Raw genomic sequence first — 23,408 nt, forward strand, 5'->3', positions numbered from 1 at the left:
ACCTGGATATTAGAGTAAGTAATATTCTAGAACGCTATAATAATAAGATCGGCAGTGGTTATACTACTATAAATATTTAAACTTCTAAGGAAATCAGGAGCTTCGGAATAAATAGCCTCCGTAAAACCAGGAGATATACGTTAAATATTTAACTAATGCCTTAAAACCACGGGTATTAGAACTAATACTATACTCGCCTCTATTATACGCTAGGAATCCATATATATAAGAGGGGACTAGATCCTTCGGACGCCTAGTAGTAAAGGAATATATTAGAAAGCTCGGGTAAAGTCCTCCTGAAATTTCGGAAAAATAATATAATCGATTAAAATCCTATAGGTATATTTAATAAGCCTTATAAACTCCGAGTAAGCGGTATTAAGAACACGGGTACGGTAAGGGTTTAGTATAGGAGAAAAGGAATATATTAACCTAAGCAGCTTATCGTCTTTTAAAAGACTAACTAACTTTAGGGTTAATCTCTTTTTTATAACTTATTCCGCTTCTGCTTTTTCACGAACTGCCTATATATAATAAAAGTAGCGGCCGTTTTTAATGATATCGAAGTTAAGATCTTAACAGAGCTTATCGGATATTAGATACTTATAGTATAGTTTACTTACCCGTTAGGATAAGTAACTAGATATCTCTTACTATTACTTTATATCTCCTACGAAGTATAGGGGGAAGGTATAAATAAATTTCCTTATTCTACGAATTATAAGGTTATAACCTTTATTAAGGTAGCCTAGTTATATAAGGCTTAAGAAGATCTATATATAATCGGATCTAAACGGCGCTATAGTAATCAGGAAAACGCTTAATCTCCTTAAGCCTATATACTCCGGAAGAAAAGCAGGTAGTCCGTAAATACCGAGAATAGAGCGGTATATATTTTTATAAAGCCTAAATTCGTTACTAAAACGTTAATATAGTAAGGAGATTATATCCTGGCTATTAAAATACTTAGTAAACTAGCTTCGCCTATATATCGATAACTCGAGTTCGCCCCGGTAAGGATTTGAAATTATTAAAGCCCGCTACGAGGGGATTTTATTATCTATATCTAATAGATACCGGATAATATACCGGCACGTATTCGGGATATAGTAAGTATCTATATCTATTAGATTAAAGCTGTGTTAGAGGAAGATATCGACCTTTTTTAGTAGCTAAGAAGCGGAGAGGGTAAGTTTATAGTTTTTAGTAAGGATTAGTTTTTATAGCAGAGGATCCAGGATATGAGAGGGAAACCGTAGTAATAGAAATAAATCTGCTGCCCCCGTTATCGATATAGATATAAATAAATATAGCCTGTTTCTTAGGTATACTAAAGAAATAATCACTGCGTTAGTTAGTGCTTATAAGCCCTTAGAATAAGCTAGACCGTACTGAACCACGCGACCTAGATAGTAGCTATAAGTTATAGGATTACTAGCATAGTATAGTGATAGATATCTAAACTGGATAAAATCCGAGGGGAAATAAGGGAACCGTCCGTGAAATAAAGAAAATGCCTAGATATTATCCTAAGAGATTCGCCCTAGACACGGGTACCCTATATCTCGGACTTATTATTAGTTGTGTTAGGGTGATTTAGCCTAGTAAGGCCGGAATAGCAAAAAGAGGAAAGGAGCGGAGAACTTAAAAATATCTTAAGGTAGTATTTAATATCGAATAATATAACCTCTTCGATAATCTAAGCACGCGAAGGTAGCTTTCGAGAGTTAAGCTTTATTAATATCTTCCGAACTATATATTAAGGAACTTAAGTCCGGAAAGTATATAGAAGCCCCTCCTTCTCTTTTAGTAGTTAACGTAGCTCTTTAGCCGGTGAAGTTTATAGTATTTTATATAGAGCTAACTATACCGACCTGGATAGATTAACTTCTATAAGTTAAACAGAAAACTTAAACGCTATTAAGAATATCATAAAGGGTTTAGTATTATAGCGTATTTCCTTAGTAAGACTAGGGGGTAGTGTATATTAGAAAGACCCGGAGTTATATATCTTATTATAAACTATATCGGACTATTATAAAGGAATACTATGTTCTTATAAATCTAGATTACTATTGTCGGTAAAATAATAATTATCGGTATTATTATTAAAGTCGTCTTTAATATTAGCGGGCACTATAGAAACTATAGTGGATTCTTCGTGTATATTTCCCTGCTCTGGATCTAATATAGACTTAGAGTCTAGGCTATCTTAGATAAGATCTGTCTTAATCGTATCCTATACGTGTTAGACTATCTCCAGGGCATCTACGCTAATATTTCCTTTATCTAGAAGAGTTCTAGAACTAATATCGCCGGCGCCGTTAATATCTATTATATTATCCGGGCCCGTCTTGAATTTACTAACGGTACCGCTTAGACCTATAGCGGCTTACTAGTTTAGCTAGGAGACGACTTGATTATTTAAGGATAAATACTCGGGCGTTATAGGCAGTAACCGTTTTATAGTATAGCGTGGAGGAGGGGAATTTAATAGCGATTAAGGCAGTTTAAGGTTATTAATATCCGGTATATCTAGGATATTCGAATAATTAATATTATAGGGGGCAGGCGAATAACCTTAACGGTGTAGCGATACTAAAGGCAAGCGCGGTATTATTATACCTGATTATAAAAAAAGACGCCGAAGAAGATATTAAATTAGAGATATTAAATTAACGATATAATATTTACTTAATATATTAGAACTCGGTGAGTGTTATATAACTTAGTGATACGTACCGGTGTATATCTCTAGTCGAACCTTCCCCTGATATCTGGAACTTATACTGGTATAACTAGGTACCCGATAGTATAACTGCCCGATAATATAACCACCCCCCTTTTCCTTTCCTCTAACCCCTCCTAAAGTTATACTCTGTTATTTTCCCCGGTTTAATATCGTTTTACCCTGGTATATCTAAACTTTAACCTTTAGCAGTCATACCCGTTTTATTCTATCTATATTCTTATTTCTCTATAGCTTTCACTTTACTATCTTAGCTATATTAGTCGATACTATAGCTACTGCTATATAGAATTTAGTTATTCCTAGCTCGTAAAGAGATACCACTAGCCTATAAGGGGATAACGGGGACACCACTTATATAGATATAGATAACCTATTCTAAGATAAGAATAATAGTGTTCTGAACAATAATAGCTTTAACCGTTAGTTCGATAAGAATATAGTAAGTACCTAATATACTAATATTCCCGTCCTATTATATATATATTCTACCACTATTTTACTACGCCTAAGGATAGTAATCTCTTAGCTATGATAGTAAGGCCTAATAATAAGCGGCTATATGTCACGAAGACTAGATAGGAGTGTTGTAAAGAGTTACGAGGATATTTTAAGGCCATTAAGCGGGCTATAAGAAACCTATTCCTTATATACTTCGGTAAGCAAGCAATATACCTTTATATCCAGTACTATTTTAAGAGCTTCACCGGTATAGGCCAGGCTAGACTTTAGACTCTGTCCCTAGCAGAGAAGAGATTTAAAGATAATATTAATACTTAGAAAAGCCGCTCTATTATTTACCTAGTTATATATTATATTTCCTATTATCCTCCTTTATTTTACCTAGGTAATAATATCTTATTATAGGAGTATATAACAACGTTAACAGAGAAAGAGCCAGATAGGTTTAAGTCCTCCTCGGAAATACTATAATATAGTCTTATATAGCAGTATAGCCCTAACTAATTCGAAGCTATATTTATATAGATAAAGAATTAGATTAATATCTGTTAGGTATTAGATAGGGTTAGGGCCTAGTATACTATTATCTATTACGAGCTATACCCAGTAGCTTAGACCTATTTAATCTAGGAAGAGTAAATTAAGGCTAAGCCACCTATTAGCGGGAATAAATATAATTGTGGCTAGGTATTAGAAAGATTTACCGATATAGGTATAGCTAAGCGCTAGCGTAAGTACTAAATTTCTGTTATTAAGGAGATTATAGATAGGCCTAGACGGCCTAAGACTCGGAAACGCAAAATCACCGAAGTCTTTACTGCCGATAATAGTAATAACGTATTAAAGCCGAATAAGGTTTTTTTCTAAAGGATTAAGATTAATTCTATAAAGCTAGCAGATAATAATAGCGAGGATAATACTACTCTTAGTTAGGAAGATAGGCAGGGTCGGGAAATATTTTTAGGCTTCTAAGAGACTAAGACTAGGGTATATATATAGGATATAATTATTTAGGTTATAGATATCACGATAAGAAAAGGCTACGATATATATAGGGTTCCGAGATTAGGTATTACTATATATTTACGTTTATAGAACTATAAATAGAAATAGAATAAACTCGATATTATAGCTAAAGGCGCTTAGAACACTATACTTATAGCTTTTATTACTTTACCGAACACGATATTATTTTTATATATTTATACTAGTTAATATCTATTTCTGCTAGTTTTATATATCTATCTTATTACCGTATAAGTATTATCCAGTTAATACACTATACAACTAAGTGTGAACCTTAATTTTTATTAATTCGTACCTAAAAGTAAAGATAAATAATAATAATATTATAGGATATCTAGGTAATAACCTAATATCTTTATATTATAACTATATAGAAAATAAGGAGAAGAAGGAAGGGCAGTTACTCCTACCTTCTATTCTACCACCCACCTCTCTAAGTCCGGTTCTCTTTTAGACTCTTACTCCTCTTAAAGCTCTCCTCGTATTACCTATTCTATAAGCTTTACTCTAATATCTTATAAGTAACGCTAGTTCGAAATTTAAAATATTTAATCTCTAGGTAAGCTATATCTAGCTATACCTAGAGTTTCTTACTATTTCTTACTATTTATTATTATCTTCTTATAATTTCCCGATAGCCGCCTTAGATAACTTACCGAATATTACTAATAATTACCTCGGATAAGATCTAGATATAACTTATTTTAGAAGTCAGTAAGAACCACTATAACGGACACTAGTACACCCAAGTCGTAGTAGCTCCTATACCGCCTATTCTTCGATACCCTAAAGAAGGATAATAGTAAAACGCTCTATAAAGGATATTTTCTTAGGGCCCTCTCGGTCTCTTAGAATAAGGCCCTTTTCCCCACGTATATAAGAAATCTGCTAGATAAGTAGCAGTATAAGATTATCGTGCAGGATAGTAAGAATATCCCTATTCTAATCCTGGAATAAGTAGCTATAGTAAAGGACTAGCGTTAGTCCGCTATATACCTTAGTTTTATTACCGTTAACGGGGCTGCACGCCCTAAGAAAGATCTTATTATAACTATTATAAAACTTAAGGAATATACTAATAAGAGATCCTATAATCGTAACTAAGCTTATTTTTATAAACAGAAACAGGATAATAATCTAGAGACTCTGGCTAAGACTTTTAGAGTATATAAGCTAAAGGCTAAGATTCGTAAGTAGGTAAAGAAAACTGCTACCACGAACCAGGCTAATACGTCCTCTAAGATAAGCCGTGCCGGAAATGCCTATACGAAGAATTCGAAGAGTAGCGGCGCTAGATTTTACTAGAAGGATAATAAGGTAGCCGAACCGACTAATACGACGGGGTAAGTTAAGGAGGCGAGTAAGGAGGATACTTAGCTAGCCTAGGAGACAGAAGCTAGTAAAGAGGACGGTTAGTAAATAGAATTATAGGTACTAGCCAGGCTTAGGCTTATAGGAAATAAGAAAAGGGGGGGGGGATATTTAGGGGATAATACTATTAAGGCGATCTTAAGGAGGCGGATAACAGGAATATCACTAGCGATATATCTAGTAAAATAATCTTAGCTTAAAGCATATAGCAAAGGGGCGCTATCTTAGAGAAAGAAACAGGGATAGGAGTATAAAATAGAATATCTCGAAAAAAGAATATTACCAGGTTCTAGGAGATAGAAGCTAAGGGCAGTTATATTAGGATAGAATCGGTGGTTATATAACGGGGTTAGGAGTATAATAAAGATTTCACGCCGCGTAACTATACCTAATATTAAGTTTAGATTCCGATTTACCTTAATTTTATAAATTCCTAGGTTACTAGATTTTCTTATTACTAAGGTAAGATCTATATTTTCGTAAATAGGCGGTTAGGTCGAGTATTAACCTTTAATTTTATAAAGTTCCTAATACCGCTATCCGTATCTCGAGATCTTTAGATTTAAGTTTTTATTATTATTATTATTATTATTATTATTATTCTCTTACTCCGCTATCCTATCTAATCTAGGAGCCCGGCTTAGGCTATACGGTCCTTCTTAGCTGGTTATAGGGGGGAAAAACCCGTGCAGGTAGAAAAACCCCTGTACTCTCCTTATTAGGGTTAGTGCCGTGTCGGGGCCGCGGGGGCCCCGGTAGTGTCTTAATACGTATCTGGATCACACCTCCAGTCTAGTGGCTAACGGGAAAGTAGCAGGCTAGGGTTTAGGTTAGCCTAGGATACGGCATACTATACAGGGAGCCGAAAAAGGGCCGTAGCGGGCCCGATTTCCGGGGATTCTCCCTATATCGGGGTAGCCGGCTTTATTTACACCTTCTTATTAGGCGGGGGGTTTAGTAGGAGTTCCTGCCTTTATTATATATACCTACCGAATTCGGTAGCCTTCTATAACTATAGTTAGGTTAATTAAAAAATTTAAGGGCCTCCGCCCTTCTTTTTGTTTTTCCTTCTTTAACCCTCTTATCGCGATATCGTAGGTTTGCCTATAAGCCGCCCGCCCCTCTATCCCCGTCTCCGTGCCCGGCTCTATACCGTAATTACTAATAATACGTATCTAGGGTCTATAAAGATATAGAGTCGTTTTAGTATTATTAATTTATAAGTGGTAGCGCGGGCGGGAGGCTAGTGGTTTAGAGCGGGCTAATAAGATAGGTTATAGTTAATTATATAATAATAACGGTTAAATTAATTAATAAAGGAGCCGCCGTTATAAGTAAAGGGTGCCGTAGGGGGTGCGTTTAGTTATAAGTTCGGTGCTAACTATTTCTAAGATACCTCCTAAGAAGAAGCAGGCTAAAAAGAAGAATAAAGCTTATTACTATAAGGCTAGTGCTTTACGAGTCTTACCGTGGGTGTTCCTAGGGGCGCCTTTAGGGTGCCAGCGTAATACCGATAAATAGCCGTTTCTGATTATAAATAGTTATCTTAGATACACTAAACGTCTTAGGGGTAAAAAACCGGAGGATATAAAAGTGTATACTAACACTACTAGAAAAGGAGCGGCGTGTTGCTAGTATACTAATAGTCGTTAAACTTATAAGGATATAAGTCGTTCCCGTAGTAAGGTCTTAGTAGTGCCGGGCCGGTAATAATAGGGTTTTAATAGTTAGTAGGTCCCGGCTATAGCTTTAAAGTATTAATAGCGTATTCTAGAATATCACTAAGAGCTTATAGCCGCTATTAATAAGGGAGGAGACGGCGCGGTTATAAGTCGTGTCCTTAGGGGTGCCGAAACTATACCGCGCTAACTTTAGGTAGGCTCGTGGTCGGCTTATAGCGGTGGTGGTATCCTTTAAGCGCGCCGCTAGGCGTGCTCGCCCCGCTAGCCGCCGCCGCGGTGGTAACGCTATATTAGCTAGATTAAAGCGTCGACTAAACCGGATAAAGGGGATAATCGCTATCCTATTAAAGGTGGCTATAAGTCCCCCGCGGTCTTATAGCGATCTCTTAGCGGTATAGTGGTGCTAATATAATAGGATAGGGACGCGAGTATAACGCCGATAAAGATAATGCTTTTAGAAGTAAAAGTAAGGAGGAGGAAGAGAATAGCGAGACTAAGGCCTAGTAGAGGATAGATACCGTTATAGTATATCCTTTTAGTGCCGCCGGGGCCCCGGCTAGTAGGGCCCTAGAGTGAATACTAAAGTCTGGTTTAGGTGCTGCCTCCGTTTTATATATACTATCCCAGGGCGGTCCCGCTACGGGGTCTTTAGGGCGTATTTCCTTATAATTTCTAGGGCAAGGCGGAAGTCGCTTAGGTAACCGAGGCGTAGGAACTACTTCGCGATTACTTTTACCTTATTAGGGTGATTTAGGGCGTCGAAGAGGTCTCCTCAGGTTAAGATCGGCCTCCTTATAATACTAAGGAGGTCCCTACGCGACTCTAGGGTAGTGTTTTAGTATTATAGAATAATATACTTAGCTATCTCCGCCCCTCCGTCCCTATAGGGGTACCGGGCGGTAGTAAAACCGGGGACTCTCGCTTTAAAAAGGAAGGCCCTAAGGCTAAGGTTCTTAGAGCGGATCTAGGTAAGGACGGAGCTTTATAGCTTTAGAAGACCTATATATCTTTAAAGGTTTTTTTTTTAGGGGTTTCGGTCCGGTACCGCCGCGGTATAGGTCGGGTTTCGCGTAGGCCCCGTGTCTCTTTACCTTTTTTTCTATTCCTCCTGAAGGGCGGCGTTAGAGCTATTATTATTAATTTAGCTCTAGGCGGTAGAGGATTAGGCGGGCTAGGCGAGTACTTACTAGGTAATATAGCGGCGCCTTAGCGCTATTAATACTCTTATAGCGGCCTAGGTGCTAGCTAGAATAAGCCCCGTAGTTCCGGCGTTTTAGTAATTAAGAGCTCTTTTAGCTATAAGGCGGGTAAGATATAGATTAAAGGGGGGGATATATATCTCCTTTTCTAGAATCCGGATCGGAGTGGCTTTATAAGCTCCCGCGATAGTCCTAAGGCACTTATTCTAGGCTAAGCCAAGGGCCGTAGCGAGGCCGTAGCGGGGTCCGTTAGTGATTCGGTAGAAGGTAGGGGCGTAGTAGGAGATAGCTAGGCGGATCACGGTAATATAAAGGCGCCGGGTATTAGCGAAGCTATAGCCCTAGGCTACCGCGGCGAGTCGGGTTAGGGCGTAATTCTATACCTTTAGTTTACTCTGGATCTCCTTTCTATGCTATAAAAAGTTAAGTTTCCGGTCTAGCTATACCCTAAGGAACCGGGCCTCTAATAAGGGGGGCACCGGTATAATACTAAGGTAAAGAGGCGCTAAGGGCGGGGAATAGGATTTCGTGAAGGGTATAAATACGTATTTCGAGGGCTCGAATTAAAGGCTATTTACCTAGGACTAAGCCTTATATATCCGCTAGGCGGAGGTAAGGCGGTACTATATCTAGGCCTTTATACGGCTAAAGGTAATAATATTCGTGTTATTAGTAAAGCCGATAATAGTAGTTCTCGCGGCGTATTCGAGTTCTTTATATAAAGTGGATATATATAGAATAAAAAGGATTAAGGAGACCGGGGACCCTTATAGTACTCCGGCGCGGAGGGGCCACGGGGTTACCGCTTAGCCGTTAAAAAGGAGGTAGACTATCCGGTCCTAAAGGAAGCTACTAGTTAGCTAGACGGTCTAGTCTAGGAACCCCTTACGTTTAAGGGACTTAAGGAGTCTAGTATAGGGGATGGTATTAAAGGCCCCGTGTATATCTAGCTAGAGTATCGCGGGGGCACCGCCTAAGGCCTAGGCGGCTTTAATAGCCTTTATCGCGTGCTATATAGCTATCTCTATACTACGCCCTAGTCGGTTTCCTATTTAGCCCCTAGGGAGTAGTCGGTGTTCTTCCGCTACGGCCACGAAGCGGTCCGCTATAATACCTTCTAGTAGCTTTCTAATTATATTAAGGAGGGAGATCGGCCTTTAACCTCTAGCTATCTCGTAGTTACTTTATAGGCGGCCCTTTTTTCGGATAATTATAATAGTAGTGGTATAGTAGTAGCGCGGGAAGTAGCTTAGGGATAGGCAGGCCGAGAGGATCGTGGCTAGGATCTAGTATAAGGCCAGGCTATAGGCCTTTAGGAGGCCTGCTAGGAAGCTATCTAGGCCGGGAGCGGCCTATAGCTTAGTCCGGCGGAGGCGGCCTTAGATATCCGCTACGGTAACGCTACGGTCTATATCCTATCTAGAGGGGTACTCTTATCCTAGGGGTCTAGGATCTAAGTCTCCGGGGGGGGGGAAGAACTTAGCGTATAGGATATCCGTCTTTTTATTATAGGAGGTTACTAGGTTATTATAGTCGCGGCGTAGTAGTGGTATAGTAGGGGGTCCGGGTAGCTAATATCCCTTAGTTTAGGCCTATTTTTAGAGCCTTTAAAGGAGCCTATCGTTTACCTGGGTTAAGTAGAGGAGGTAGCGCTAGTGCTACCTCTTCGCTGCCGCTATGGCTTTATCGCGGCGGAGTTTAGCTTCTTTATACTCGTCCTATCTATTCCGTGATTTCCTTACTATATACCTCCTATATAGTCTACGCGCTTCCTAGGTTAAGGAAGTTAGCTTATTAGTCTACCACGGGTAAGGCGGGCGGCCGGGGGGGCCGGTTTAGCGACGCGGGGCCGTTTAATCGGTAACGGTAGTAAGGTCTTAGGTTAGCTAGTTAAGGGCCCTATTAATATTATAGAGCGTTATTAGGGGGCCCGGATATATAAGGATCCCGGGGGCTGCCTAGTAAGCGAGGGAGGGGACGAATTCCTTTTAGACCTAGCGTGGGCGGTCGGGGGGCCGCGGCGGGGCTATATCGGTAGGGCGGGCTATATCGAGATAGATAGTTACGATTTAGGAGAGGTAGTCTAATCCGATAACCTCGGCGTCCGTACCGTCGTAGTTATAGCGGAGCCCTTATAATGCCTAGATAAGGTCGATAGTGCTTAGCCGCCGGCCTAGCCTATACTAGGTGGTTATTCCGGGGGGGGGTAATAAGGTTAAGGTTCTAGTAGGTGGTTAGTTTTAGGAGGGTGCTAGACCTAGGATAGAATCTAGGGTAGCTAGCCTAGAGGGGATAATAGAGGTTAAAGTCTCCGAGGAGGACGTGGCGGCCCCGGGGGGGTATCCTTATATGGTCCGTAGTTAAAGGGGTATACCACGGTATAAAGGCGGATTAGTATTTCTCGGGGTAGATTAACTAGATCGTGATAGCTTAGTCGCCTACGCCGAAAATAATTATATAGGAGTCCTAGTAGGCCCGCTATATCTATATACTAGGGGGATATCGTTTATAGATATAAAGCAGGGCCCTGCTACCTCCTTAGATTAGGAGGTACGGGGCCCTGCTTAGGGCTTTTAGACCCTTTATAAAGGGGTTAAGCCTTAGCTCCTGGATAGCTATTATATCGTATTCGGTATAGGCCGGAAGCGGGAGCTTAGCCCGGGCCTATTTAGCTCCTATATTCTAAGATAGGATACGGAGCTTTATTAATAGGAGGGGGGGTTTAGGGCCGGGTTAGCCTAAATAGCTCCCTAGGTATCTTATATCGGGGGCGGGTCGGTCCCGCGGGGGACCAGGAACGGCTCTAGGGGTCTAGAAGCCGGGGGGTGTTCGCGGAGTCGCTTTAGTAGGCGGCCGGGGCTATAGCGAGCAGGGGCGGTCTATAATAAGGTAGGGGAGGGTAAGGGCGAGGGCGGGCGTGGGCGGGGTCGTTAATACGCCGCTTCGGTTTATCTTAAGATATCGAACTCTTTTACCCGGTACTTATATACTTCCCGGGCTCTTATAGCCTTTTATTTCCTAACTTAGTAGGCGTTATTAAAAGCTTTATAATTCTTATCGTAGGCGGCGTACCTTTAGGTAGCCTTCGGGGCCGCCGCCGGGCAGTTCTTAAAACTATTTTAGTAGATAGACTCGGGTTTAGCGTAATAACGGTACCGTTTCTCTGCCTCTAGGTATTAGGCGGCCCTATACCCGAACTATAGGTAGGTATAGTATCGTAGGAGGTTTATATTAGGGTCGTAGGGCTTATATAAGAAGCTACCCCCTTTAAAGAGGAGGCTATTCTATATAAGGCTTTTTATACTTTCCGGTATAGAGGCCTTAATAAGTAGTATCGCTACCTTACTAGTACCGTACCTAAGGAGCCGGGTCCTTGCTCGGTGTATCTTTGTGTTTAGATAAGTGGCTTATAGGGTCTAAAGGAGCTTATTTTCGGAAAGAGGGCTTAGGATCGAACGGGGGATAGCTTTTACTAGGACTAGGTAGGTTCGGGTAGATATTTTAACTCCGGCGCCAAAGGCCTATTCGACCTAGTGGTTAGCGGAGGTAGACTATTACTATACCCCCTTAATAAAGGTTAGGTAGATATCTCCGCTAGGTAAGCGCTATACCGCTATAGCGTTAGAGTGGCCGGTGGCCGTATTTATTACTTAGATAATCTTTTTCGGTGACCGGGCTAAGAGAGCTTAATCGGGGTGGTCTTTATATTTAATAATTAGTTCTTTATAGTATCTAGCTAGGATTACTTTAAGGGGGGCTAGGTCCCGGGGGGGGCTATAGCGGGTAGTGCTATAGCTATAATAGCCTAGGTCGGCTTCGCGCTATTCCGGAGCTCCTCCCTAATTATGCTCTGTATAATAGTATAGAGGTGGATAATCGGTGTCGCTATAGCACCCTGGCTATTAAGGCAGCGTAGCTTAATAAGCCTTTCTACTAGCTCCACGACCTAGTTAATCGTATTCCTATTAGTTAGTAGACTTTGGATTAATACCTCGACTTATTAGATTTTTATTTTAGGGGCCCGTGTCGTCCCCGTATCGGTCTCGGTTCGGTTATATATAGGAATATCCTGATTCGGGCAGTAGGAGTCGAGTAGTAGTCGCTATCGCCGGGGGCGGTTTAAAGAATTTTTAGGCGGTGGATTAGTCGCCACCACCCCTTCTATCGCGTCCGCCCCCGCATCGACGCTACGGCTTCCACTTAGTGTTATCACGGCGTAAAGGAGGGAGTTAGATTCCTTCTTTACTTAGTTTTATCGGTTTTACTCGTGTTACGCGGCGATAATAGCCTAATTCGCTGTCGCTATTCGAATCTCTAAAATCTTATGAATTAAAGTTTTTATTATATAAGAAACTAAGCCTCCTAGACCAGGAAATCAGGTCGAATACTAACCTATATAATATATAGATTATATTAATTCTTACCTACCTACCTTACTATATACCTATATAAAGGGTTAACGTAACCGCCCCTTATAACTTAAGGATTTTAATAAAGGCCCGAGAGGACGGAAAAGATAAGGGATCTTATTCTCTATCTAATAGACACAGATTCCCCTCTATAATCCTGGATTTAGATCCAGGACAAAATAATAAGAATAATTCTTATTAATAGATTAAGTTATTTAAATCTATTATTCACTATAAGGCCGCTGCTCTGGCTTATCCCCCTAGTCTCGATTTCTATAAATTAAAGGAGTTCTAAGCTATAGAAGAATCGGCTAAGATTCGGCGAGAGATCAGGGAACAATTTTAGGAAAGATTATCGCGCCCATACATTTTAATATTAAGCCCGTAAATATAGAGTATATTCTCTTACTTATAAACGGCCTATTTTTCTACGATAAAACGAGGTCTTAACCGGGCTAGGTATATACAGTTATATTATATTAAGGGACTCTCTAGGGAGACCTTACGTTTTTATAGAGAGACCTTACACGTGACTTTTTATAGGGCAATAACAAAGCCGCTAAGATCCCTAAGGTATACATATAATTTATATATATTCCTATATAAATTTCCTAAATTATATATATACCTTAGGGAGGTACTTTTAATTAATATTCTAATACTACGCAGAGCAATATAAATCAAATCTATCTAGATATCTAATAACTGCGTTACTGCCTCTAGTTCCCTTGATTCCTTCTCTTCTTTAAATGCATCCCTTCGTATCATCTCTATTAACGCATCCATTTAACCCTTAAATTAGTCAGAAATAACCAGTAATTTATGCTCTTCTAAGGGCGTTAGCTCTTCGATTATATCCAGGCTATTAAAAACCCGGGCAGATCGCTAAGGCGCCTATATCCTAGCCTCGTAAACTAAGGCTAGAGGGGCCGTTAAAGGCGGTAGGGCGTTACGCGACTCTTCTATAGCCGCGATTTCGAATCTAGATAGGAGGCGCCGGGTACTATTCTTCCCGTGGCCCTTTTTTTTCCCCGTGTTAGATATCTTGATAGCCCCTTTTAGCCGGCCTTTTCCTTGGATTGTTATCGGCTTAAGGGGAATATCAGGTTATAATAAAACTCTAGTATAAGCGTAGACCTCGTTACGATTCTATTGCTAGTGGATATTAATTAACGCGATATTAAACGGCTTAGAATCCCGTAGATATATAAACACCACGTGCTAGCAGGGCAGGCCTAGAGATATCGTGATAGTATATAGTCGGCAGGGCCCTAGATCCGGCGGCGAGCTTCCTTATACTATCTTTAGCGAAGCCACCACGGTTCGGATCTGTTTAAAGGCCTATAGGATGATTTAGTAACTAATAAGGCTAAAAAGAACTCCCGCTATAAAAAACTCCACCTTATTTATTCGGTGGGCTCTTATTAGGTCTAGGTCTTCCCCTTAGTTCTTCTAATATAGCGTTAGGCTATGGAAGACCGTTATTAAGTTACCTATTAAAAAGCGTAAATAACGCTTAAGACTAGTATACGAAGACTCTATAATTAACGTTATCCGGTAACCGAAATAAGGCACCGTATCCACGTAGTAATCTATAATCTTCTCTGCGAAAGGACGGATCCAGGTATTTATAGCGTAATTAACTACGCTTTCTAGGTGCTTTCCCCGTTACTAGAAAGATTATAATCGCTCTCTAAAGACCTTTTCCGTAGGGCTCGAAATCAGGGCGTTCTAATCCTTAATAAAGGCACGGAAGGTGGGATACCGTCTAATCCTGCTATTACCGAGGCTAGTGGCCTTAGGGAAAAAGGGCTTAACCTTTATAAGTATATTTATATTAATATACTAGCGGTATAGGATATTAAGGATCGAACGTAGATTTAGGTAGGATTTTAGTGCGTTTAGTAGCGTAAGTTCTCGATCCGTGATAATATAACGCGGTAAAGGTGAATCGGAGGCGAGGATATATTCGGTTAGTACCCGAAGAGCCTAGGTATACTGGTTTTCCTTTTTACCGTCCAGGAATATAACGGCGATAAAAAAGGCCTTACGAAGTAGCGATACGCCGTAAAAGTTAAGTAGTGGTATCTTAAACTTATTCGTTTTATAGGTCGCGTTAGTTATAAGGATATCGGGTAATTAACGTAGGTGGATAATCGTGGATTTTAGTATAATAAATAGGGCCTTAATCCGATTAGCGTTATCACGACGATCGCGGTAGAAGAAGTTACTTTTTATATTAATTTACTAATAAATTAGTATATAATTCTATGATAGTGGTAAGAAGGAGAGGTAACGTACGCCGTAAAGCTAGTGGATTAGAGTCCTGCCGGCCAGTTCTTCACGGCGATGCCGAGTAAGCAGGTTCTAGATATCGGCCGTGCTAACGTTTAGGGCCGATTAATTCGGATCTTTCGGATTCCGTAGCGTTATTATAATCTCACGGGGACTAATACCGCTATTCTATATAGTAATAATCTTATACTTAAATAACGTAAGGCCCTGTAGTCGAAACTGATAGAAGGTAGTAGGCTTGATCTAGCTATAGTTATATCCGCCTGGTTTATCGGTGCCATGTTTAGTAATAGCTTTAATAAACCAGCTACCCCTATAAAGGCGGAGGTTAACCCTAAAAGGGTAGCCGGTTATCTAGGTAGTCGTTTTACGGCGCTTAGATTCGTGCGTTATGGTAACACGAGTAATAGGCGCCTTGCCCTTCCTATAGTGATAGGTGATACGTATCGGCGCCCTACTATTCGGATACTGGTTATAGATAATAAGGCTATATCCGTTTAAGAAGGCGTGGGCGATAAGGGCTTACTAGGCCTGCTCTTTAGAAGGAAAGGATCCCTCTAGGAGCTCGGAGCCGCAGGGTCGATCGTTAGTTATTTTATAGGTTATAAATATCACGGACTATATTATGGTGTTTTGGGTTTTTTAGTAGTTAGGTAGTTTATAAACTTATATGGATGTCAGAATATTAATTAAAAGTACCTCCCCAAGGTATACATATAATTTAGGACATTTATATAGGAATATATACAAATTATATATATACCTTAGGGATCTTAGCGGCTTTGTTATTGCCCTATAAAAAGTCACGTATAAGGTCTCTTTATAAAAACGTGAGGTCTCCCTAGAGAGTCCCTATATTAATTCCACTATCAGCGCGTCTCCTTAAGTATTTCTAGTTTAAGAGTTCTATTAACTATAATCGAACAGCAGCTCCAGGATAAGGTGTTAATAACCTCTTTTCTAAGCCAGTAACATAGAATGGATATAATGGAACGATGAAATGTATTGATATGATGTAGCTGTATATACTTTGGCCCGCCGAGACCTCGCTTAACCGTAGAAAAATAGAGTGGTTGCAGGTAAGAGAACTTATTAGGTTATGACTCCACTTTTACGGGCTTGATATTAAAATATACGGGCGCCGCAGTGTTTCCCTCAATGTTATATAAACCTAGATATTAAAAATATCAGATATAGCGAGTATTTCTAATAGTTCTATATAAGATAATAAGTCCGTTAACTCCGCGATTAGTACTATATATCGCGGAATATAACACCTCCTGTCTAAACGCCCGATATAACTTCTGACTCGAAAAAAGCTTATAGAGGAAGTCTTAGTGATGTCACGGATATAAGACAGTTGATTACTACTATAGCCGAAGAGTCGTCTGCTATAAAACCAGATTAGCTATCTAATATGAATATATATCTAAAGAAAGAAGTCGATTCTGACGATAATAAGTTCTGATATCCGGGTGGATATAATAACCTGAAATAGATTAGGTAATGGATTTACTATAGTAAAATACGTATTATTATACTATACTAGATATAGCTACTAAAAATAATTAGGAGGAGGGGCTAAATCCACTATTCGTGTTACTATACTATCTCCTTAGCTATACTAATAGAAGTAAGTAAGTAACTAGTATAATAGAGATTAACTTATATAATATAGTACGTAGGTATGTATTTCACGGATAGGTTAGTGTAAAGTATACTATTAGTTATTTAGTAAGCCTACGATAATAAATCTAATACCCGAAGGTATATAATAGTATATATTTTTAAGTTACCGTTTTTCACTAGTTACTATATATTTCACTGTTTATAATAGCTGCCGTAATATACATAACTATTTCGATATAGTTTTAACCCTTATTAGCAAACAGGCTCTTTAATAGTATCCATATTATATTAATATAATTACGAACTATAACATTATAAGGCTATTATATCAGCGACAGTTATTATAAGGCTAGACTGTCCAGACCCCCCCCCCCTCCCCCCCCCCCCGGGCCCGGTTAGGTACATAGTATAGTAGACTTAACCTTTATACCCTTTCCTAAAAGGGATAGGCGCTTACGGGATACTAAAATCAAGTTACAGGATACCACTGCTCCTTTATTCCTGCTTACCTGTCTCGTCCTCCCGCATCGTATCGTCTTACTATCTTCTCCACCGTGTACTCTTCGCCGGCGCTATTTCTTCCCACCGAGCCAACGCGACTTCGAGTTGACATCGGCCGAGTGACGCAACCTCTTTCCAATAAAGCGGCCCGGTAATATTTTTTTCATTCGGTCGATTCCACTCCACCAAAGCAACGGGTGGGTAGTCCATGTATGTGCGACGAGGAATAATAGGGCCTTTTTTCCCTTCACAGTTTTCTGTCCTCAAGAACGAAACCGCCTTACGCTGTCCAGAGATTTCGACTTTACGCTTCAACCGATAGTCCGCCCGAATCCTGGCCGATTTCTTTTCGTCCTTGGTTCATTTTGCGCATTTGCTGTTGGCTCGCTCGCCTTTGCCTGCTATCTGCAGCATTTGGTCGGCCTGTTGTACCGTCATATTTTTGCATGTCGCGATCGTCTGTCCTCGACTCGGTCTTCACCTTAGGTCGCATGCTAGACGAATTCCATTGATAAGTTGCACGCTCGACTACGCATCAAAAGCCATGAGTACGCCGGGACCAGCCGAAGCTTCAACTACAAAGGAGAAGAAGGGCTTGGGCAAGCTACTTTTTAGAGCCAAGACCCTTATAAAGAAGACCGATGGATCCAAGCGCATGTCCACTCTCCCCGCCACCTCGAACCCTGGAGCCGATATTCTTAGGTATGACCCTCCGTCCTTTTGCCTACACGATATGTAACTTCTGTGGCTCCACGGAATGCCCAATGCGCCCTACTGTTAGACGAGACCACCTTCGCCTTGCCATGCCCATGCTGATAGACGAGTTATCTTTGCAGGAAACCCAGGCCTGGTCCGCCGACAGAGCTACCTGCCGCCTCAGCGGAAGCCCGCAAGAATAGCGAGTACGGAGGTGTGGAAGGCGTGAGCCGGGTTGAGAGGAAGCAGCTGTTCGAAGAGCGTGCCAGGAGACTTGGGGAGAAATACGGCTTAGAGATCAAACAGAGCGAATGGTATTCTACCGACGGCACCGCCCTCCGCGTGGACAAACCGATTCGCATGCGTGTCCGCCGCACGTGCGCCGCCTGCAATCTCAACTGGGCTTCTGCGAAGCAATGCCCTGCCTGTGGCTCCGCTAAGTACAGGCGCTATCCGCCCAAGCGTACCGAGGCCGAGAAGATTGCCAGCCGGGATCGCCGCGCCGCGCTGCTCAAGGCCAACAAGGAGAACACACCTTTAATCCCCGACTACGACCCGGACTCCAAAACCCCGGTTCTCAAGCGACCCAGCAAGACTGGTGGCCAGGATTTGGTCCACAAGAAGCCACGGCAAAGGATTAGGCGCACCTGTCATGAGTGCGGTACACTCTTCACTTCTGGCAGCAAGCAGTGCAGCGCATGCGATCACAGTCGGTGCACGGATTGCCCGAGAGACCCGTTCGTCATTCCCGTTTTTTCCCTTGGTGATCCTGTTGGATTTTCTTCGATTTCTTTTTCCTTTTTTGTCCTTTTTTTTTTTTTTCCTTTTCTTTTCTTTTGGGCTAATCGCATCACAGGCCCAAGAAAGACAAGTATCCGTTTGGCTATCCAGGAGACGAGTTTGGCCCCAATGCCATCCCACACCATGAATGCCATGAATGCAAGACCATCTTCCCTGGGGGTGTTCTCGACGACACTCCATGCGAGAAGTGTCAGCACGGGAAGTGCTCCGAATGTCCACGACTCCAGCCTCGCAAGGTCGAACCAGAACCAGACCCAGACGTTTTAAGAAGTGTACAGGCCAAAATCCAGGTGCTAAAACTGGGCTAGGCGCCTGCTTTGCCCGGTAGCACTTTCATTTTTATACCTTCGTATAATTCTTAGATTAACAGCTGAAACAGAAAGAACACAACGGTCACTCGATTTTTCATTGGAATGAGGACGCTGAAGGAAGCTGTGTCTGCTTTGAAACCATTCTTTCCTTTATCACCTCTCATACCCTCCTCCCAAGGCCAGATCAAGTATCCCGTCATTTGTGTTGAACCCTACCCGGCTGTTGTTTATTCGCCTTATCAGACTACAAGACCCTTAACTTGAGATTTCAGCCCGTTATATGCGTTGATTGGAGGATATCTTTTGCTGCATATCTTGAGCTCTCTTTGTTTCATGGCTCGTTTGGCGCCCAGGTATCACGAATGTCACTGTCAGAGCACGAATATCGTACGAAGTGTGGCTTGTGTTTATTGCAGACTATGAAAGAGTACGAGTCTACGATATTAAATATATACCTATAAGGAGGGGAAAAACACTATGATATATCTATTAGAAGTACGTCCGTAGTCGGAGCAGTGTATAATGTGGCCCTTCGAATATAACCTATTAGGCTTATCGGGGACCTTAGGCATAAATGCCTAACACCCCCCCCTAGAGCTACAGGACTAAGCCTAATAGGTTTAATAGAATTAAAGCTTAAAAAATAACGTAAAAATCTCAGGATTTTAAGCATAGATATTAATGCTAGGATTAACGGCTTATTAAATAGCTTACGCCCTATTATAATCCTAAACATAGTGTTTTATATTAACCCTAAATATAATATTATAATTATTATATAATTATAATTAGTCTAACGATCGCGTTAATTACGATTATAATCTAATCGAAACCACCGTCAAGGCGATAGTAATTAATCCGATTAAATTAAGCTAGTAGAGCTCTTTTTTATCCTAAATATTTTAACGAAGGTAATATGCTTTTATATAGATTACGCGGGGATCTAATTAACCACGATCTCTTAGCATTATACGATCTACCGGATCTATAGGGCGTGAATATCGAGATACGTTAACTTCGAAGTTACCTATAGTTAAGGGCTTTCTAGTAGTTAACTGGTTTAATAATTATTCTAGAAGATAATAATGGGGCCCTTTATAAAGGCTAACGTTACGTCTTTTATTAACTATTGCGTCGCGATATATATACCGAGACGACCATAGAGCTACCGGCATATAGTCAGACCGATAGCCGCGCACGGACCACCGATCCGAACCTATCGCTATGCGTGTGTTAAGGGATATAGTTTAATCTCTTAAGTTAAAGTCTTAGTTTAAAGTTAGCACTTAGTTAGCGAATATACTACGACTACTCTACGATGCTAAGCTATCGAGTCTTTTCTATAATATCTTTTCCTTAACTAAGTCTACGGACTTCCTTTTTATTATAATTCTTTAACTTCTATACCTTTAAGGTAGTTAGGCTGAAGATACTACCGGGAAGGACTTAAGGAATAAGCGTCCCCCTAGGGAGAGCTAGTAAAGCGGACGCCGGGCAGGCGCCCGCTATACCTAAACTAATAACGACGGTGGCTAAGTAGTAACCGTTAAATAAAACTAAGTGGTTAACGGATATACTAGTTAGACTCGGTCCTAAAGATAATAGTTCGTAGGTTAATTAGCGATCTGTCGCCGGCCCCTTAACGTTAATATAAAAGGCATTAATTACGATATTTTCGTAACACCTCTAATCATAAAGCGAAATTAATCGCGTAATTATAAAGAAGCTCGCCGAATAACTGGCGCCCCGGCGTAATTACGAAAAACCGCTAGTATATAATTATAAGCTAATTAAAGAGTTATCCACGGTTATAGAAATCGACGATTAGCTAGTAGCGATTAAGGCTAGGGACTAATTTAGACCTAGTGCCCCGGTGCTATACCAGATCCAATAGGCTTTAATAAAGCTCGAATACGCCTTCTAGATATTCTAAAGATACTATACTAAGAAGATTATTAACCCGAATTAAAACGACTTTATAGTGTTTATTAGGCGAGAGTATCTATCCCAAGATATATAGCGGTATTATTACTATAAGGAACTTTATAATCTATGGATAACTAGTAATATAACGCTAATAAAGCTATTCGAACAATAAGATAACTTATATAGCTTATCTAGCTAGGAGATAAGCGGAAGCGAAGAGTATACGTATAATTATTTTAGTTAGCTATCTTTATATATTAAAGATAAGATATAGGAGCGAAAAACCAAACTAGATAAGGCTATAACGCTAGCTTAACTATTATAAAGGGGTAAATCGGAGACCTAGTACTATATTATTAGGATATCACGTAATATTATAAACACGCGCTTTTTTATTTATCCTATATATTATATATATACGTGGCGACGGCACTTAGACACAGAGAATACCCACTATCCTAAATAATCATTATCCTTTTAACCTAAGTTTTGCCACGTTTATTATATTCACTTCGTTTAAGCTATATTGCCCTGATTAGAGCAGCGCGTACCTCCAGGAATCTCTTTTAAAGGTCGCCTTGTTATGTGTGTTATTTTGGTTCTATGCACTTCGTGGTCTTGAGCACTCCTGTTATCGAAGACTTATCCGAGTTTACACTACTCGAGCCGTTCTATATAGTAACAGCTTCGCCTTTCTTTACTATTTTAGAATACGAGTCTTATTAAGAAGGCGAGTAGTAAGCGATTAGATACTAGTTATAAAAGGAGTTTATCCAACTTCTAATATTCGGATTATCGCTTTAGTTAGGGGAGTACTCCGGCGATAGGTTAGTATATACCCGCTAACCTAAGTAAGACTATAGACTTATTATAGGGGGCGCCCTTAACGGGTTAAAAGGCCTTAGGCTTAGGCCTAGAGCCTTTATAAGTATAGCCTAGCACGCGCGCCTTTATAGGCGAGTGCTATAACTACGGTAAAAAGGGCTATTATTCTAAGCACTATTATAGCAATAAGGAATAGTGGATAATAGCCGATAACGGAGCGGCGAAGAGTCGCGCTCGCGTTAGTAATATACACGCTATATATAACGACCTTAATAATAATATTCGTGTTAGGGAACTTTATTTATCGGGAAACGAGTCGGCGTAAACAGGGGGGCCGAACCTATGCTTAATAACTCGCTGGCGATCGCTGTAGGCGAGGTAATAAGATTTATAGCGATAGTAATCCTTTACGGGAAGGAGATCGAGTTTAGTATAGATTTAAATACCTATATACAGGTAGATATTATTAGCCCGGTATTAGTAGAACGCCTAGGGTTAAAACCGCTCCTAGAAGTTAAGACTCTAGAGTTTAAAGGCTTTAACGGTAGCCCGGTAAGGGTCCGCGGAGCGTATAGCCTAGCTTTCTATCTACTAGACGTAGAAAGGCGGCCACGCCTATTAAAAAGGGTGCTACGCACCACTACCCGACACTATACCGGCACTAAAGCCCGTATAGCGCTGGATTAGTGCTAGTACTATACCGGTACTAAAGCCCGTATAGCGCTGGATTGGCGCTAGCACTATACCGGCACTAAAGCCTGTATGGTGCTGGACTGGTACTAGCACCAGCTAAGTTCTAGATAGACCGAGGTTTCCCCGTGGCTATATAGAGCGGGAACCTTACCCTCCCCTTTAGAGAATCTATCCTATTTATATATTATTTACTATACCCTAAGGTTACCTAACTTAAATCCTCTTATAGGTCCTATAGTACTGGCTAGCTAGAGATATATACGGTTAGTGTATATTAAATAGTAGTAACTAGAATAAGATTATTCGATCTTAGTAAGGTTCGCGTACCGATTCTATTAAACGACTATAGAGACTATTCTAGTTATACGATCCTAGGGTAAGTAACTATCCGTCGTTAATAAAGTGCCTCCCCTTAAATAGGACTAAGCGACGAGTAGCGACTATTAAGCTATAGCCTAATAGCGCTAATAAGGAACTGCTTACTTATACGCCCTTTACTATACTTACTAGCCCTTTAGCGTGAAGTATAAAGGTCTATATACTAAACCCTTATTTAGTTAAATAGCTATATATAGTATACTAAGCGGACACGTAGCTAAAGCGGTACCGGTTAACCGTAGTCCACTAAGTAAAGCGCCTCCCCTTTATTAGGACTAGGCGAGTAAGCGATAAGTATAAGAGTCTATAAGTGCTAGTTATCCGATAGGCCTATATCTAAAACGACTTATCGAATACTAAATAGTATTATTATAGAACCCGCTTAATAATAACCGACGCTCCTTACCCTGTTCTCCTAGACTCTCCCCCTATACTAAGGGATCTAAAAGGCGTAC

At 40.6% G+C, this 23,408-nt stretch overlaps 1 protein-coding gene across 1 annotated transcript; it reads left to right on the forward strand.

Moving 5' to 3' along the window:
* Positions 1–17,383: 17,383 nt before the first annotated feature.
* Positions 17,384–19,676, forward strand: ACRALDRAFT_1073279 (uncharacterized protein). Its single transcript, XM_071018082.1, has 3 exons — positions 17,384–18,025; positions 18,160–18,756; positions 18,876–19,676. Exons 1-3 carry the CDS (start codon positions 17,868–17,870, stop codon positions 19,126–19,128), a joined length of 1,008 nt encoding a protein of 335 aa, XP_070880218.1. The 5' UTR covers positions 17,384–17,867; the 3' UTR covers positions 19,129–19,676.
* Positions 19,677–23,408: the final 3,732 nt, after the last annotated feature.

The sequence above is a fragment of the Sodiomyces alcalophilus genome (assembly GCF_042370955.1).
Source record: "Sodiomyces alcalophilus JCM 7366 unplaced genomic scaffold ACRALscaffold_1, whole genome shotgun sequence".
NCBI lineage: Eukaryota > Fungi > Ascomycota > Sordariomycetes > Glomerellales > Plectosphaerellaceae > Sodiomyces > Sodiomyces alcalophilus.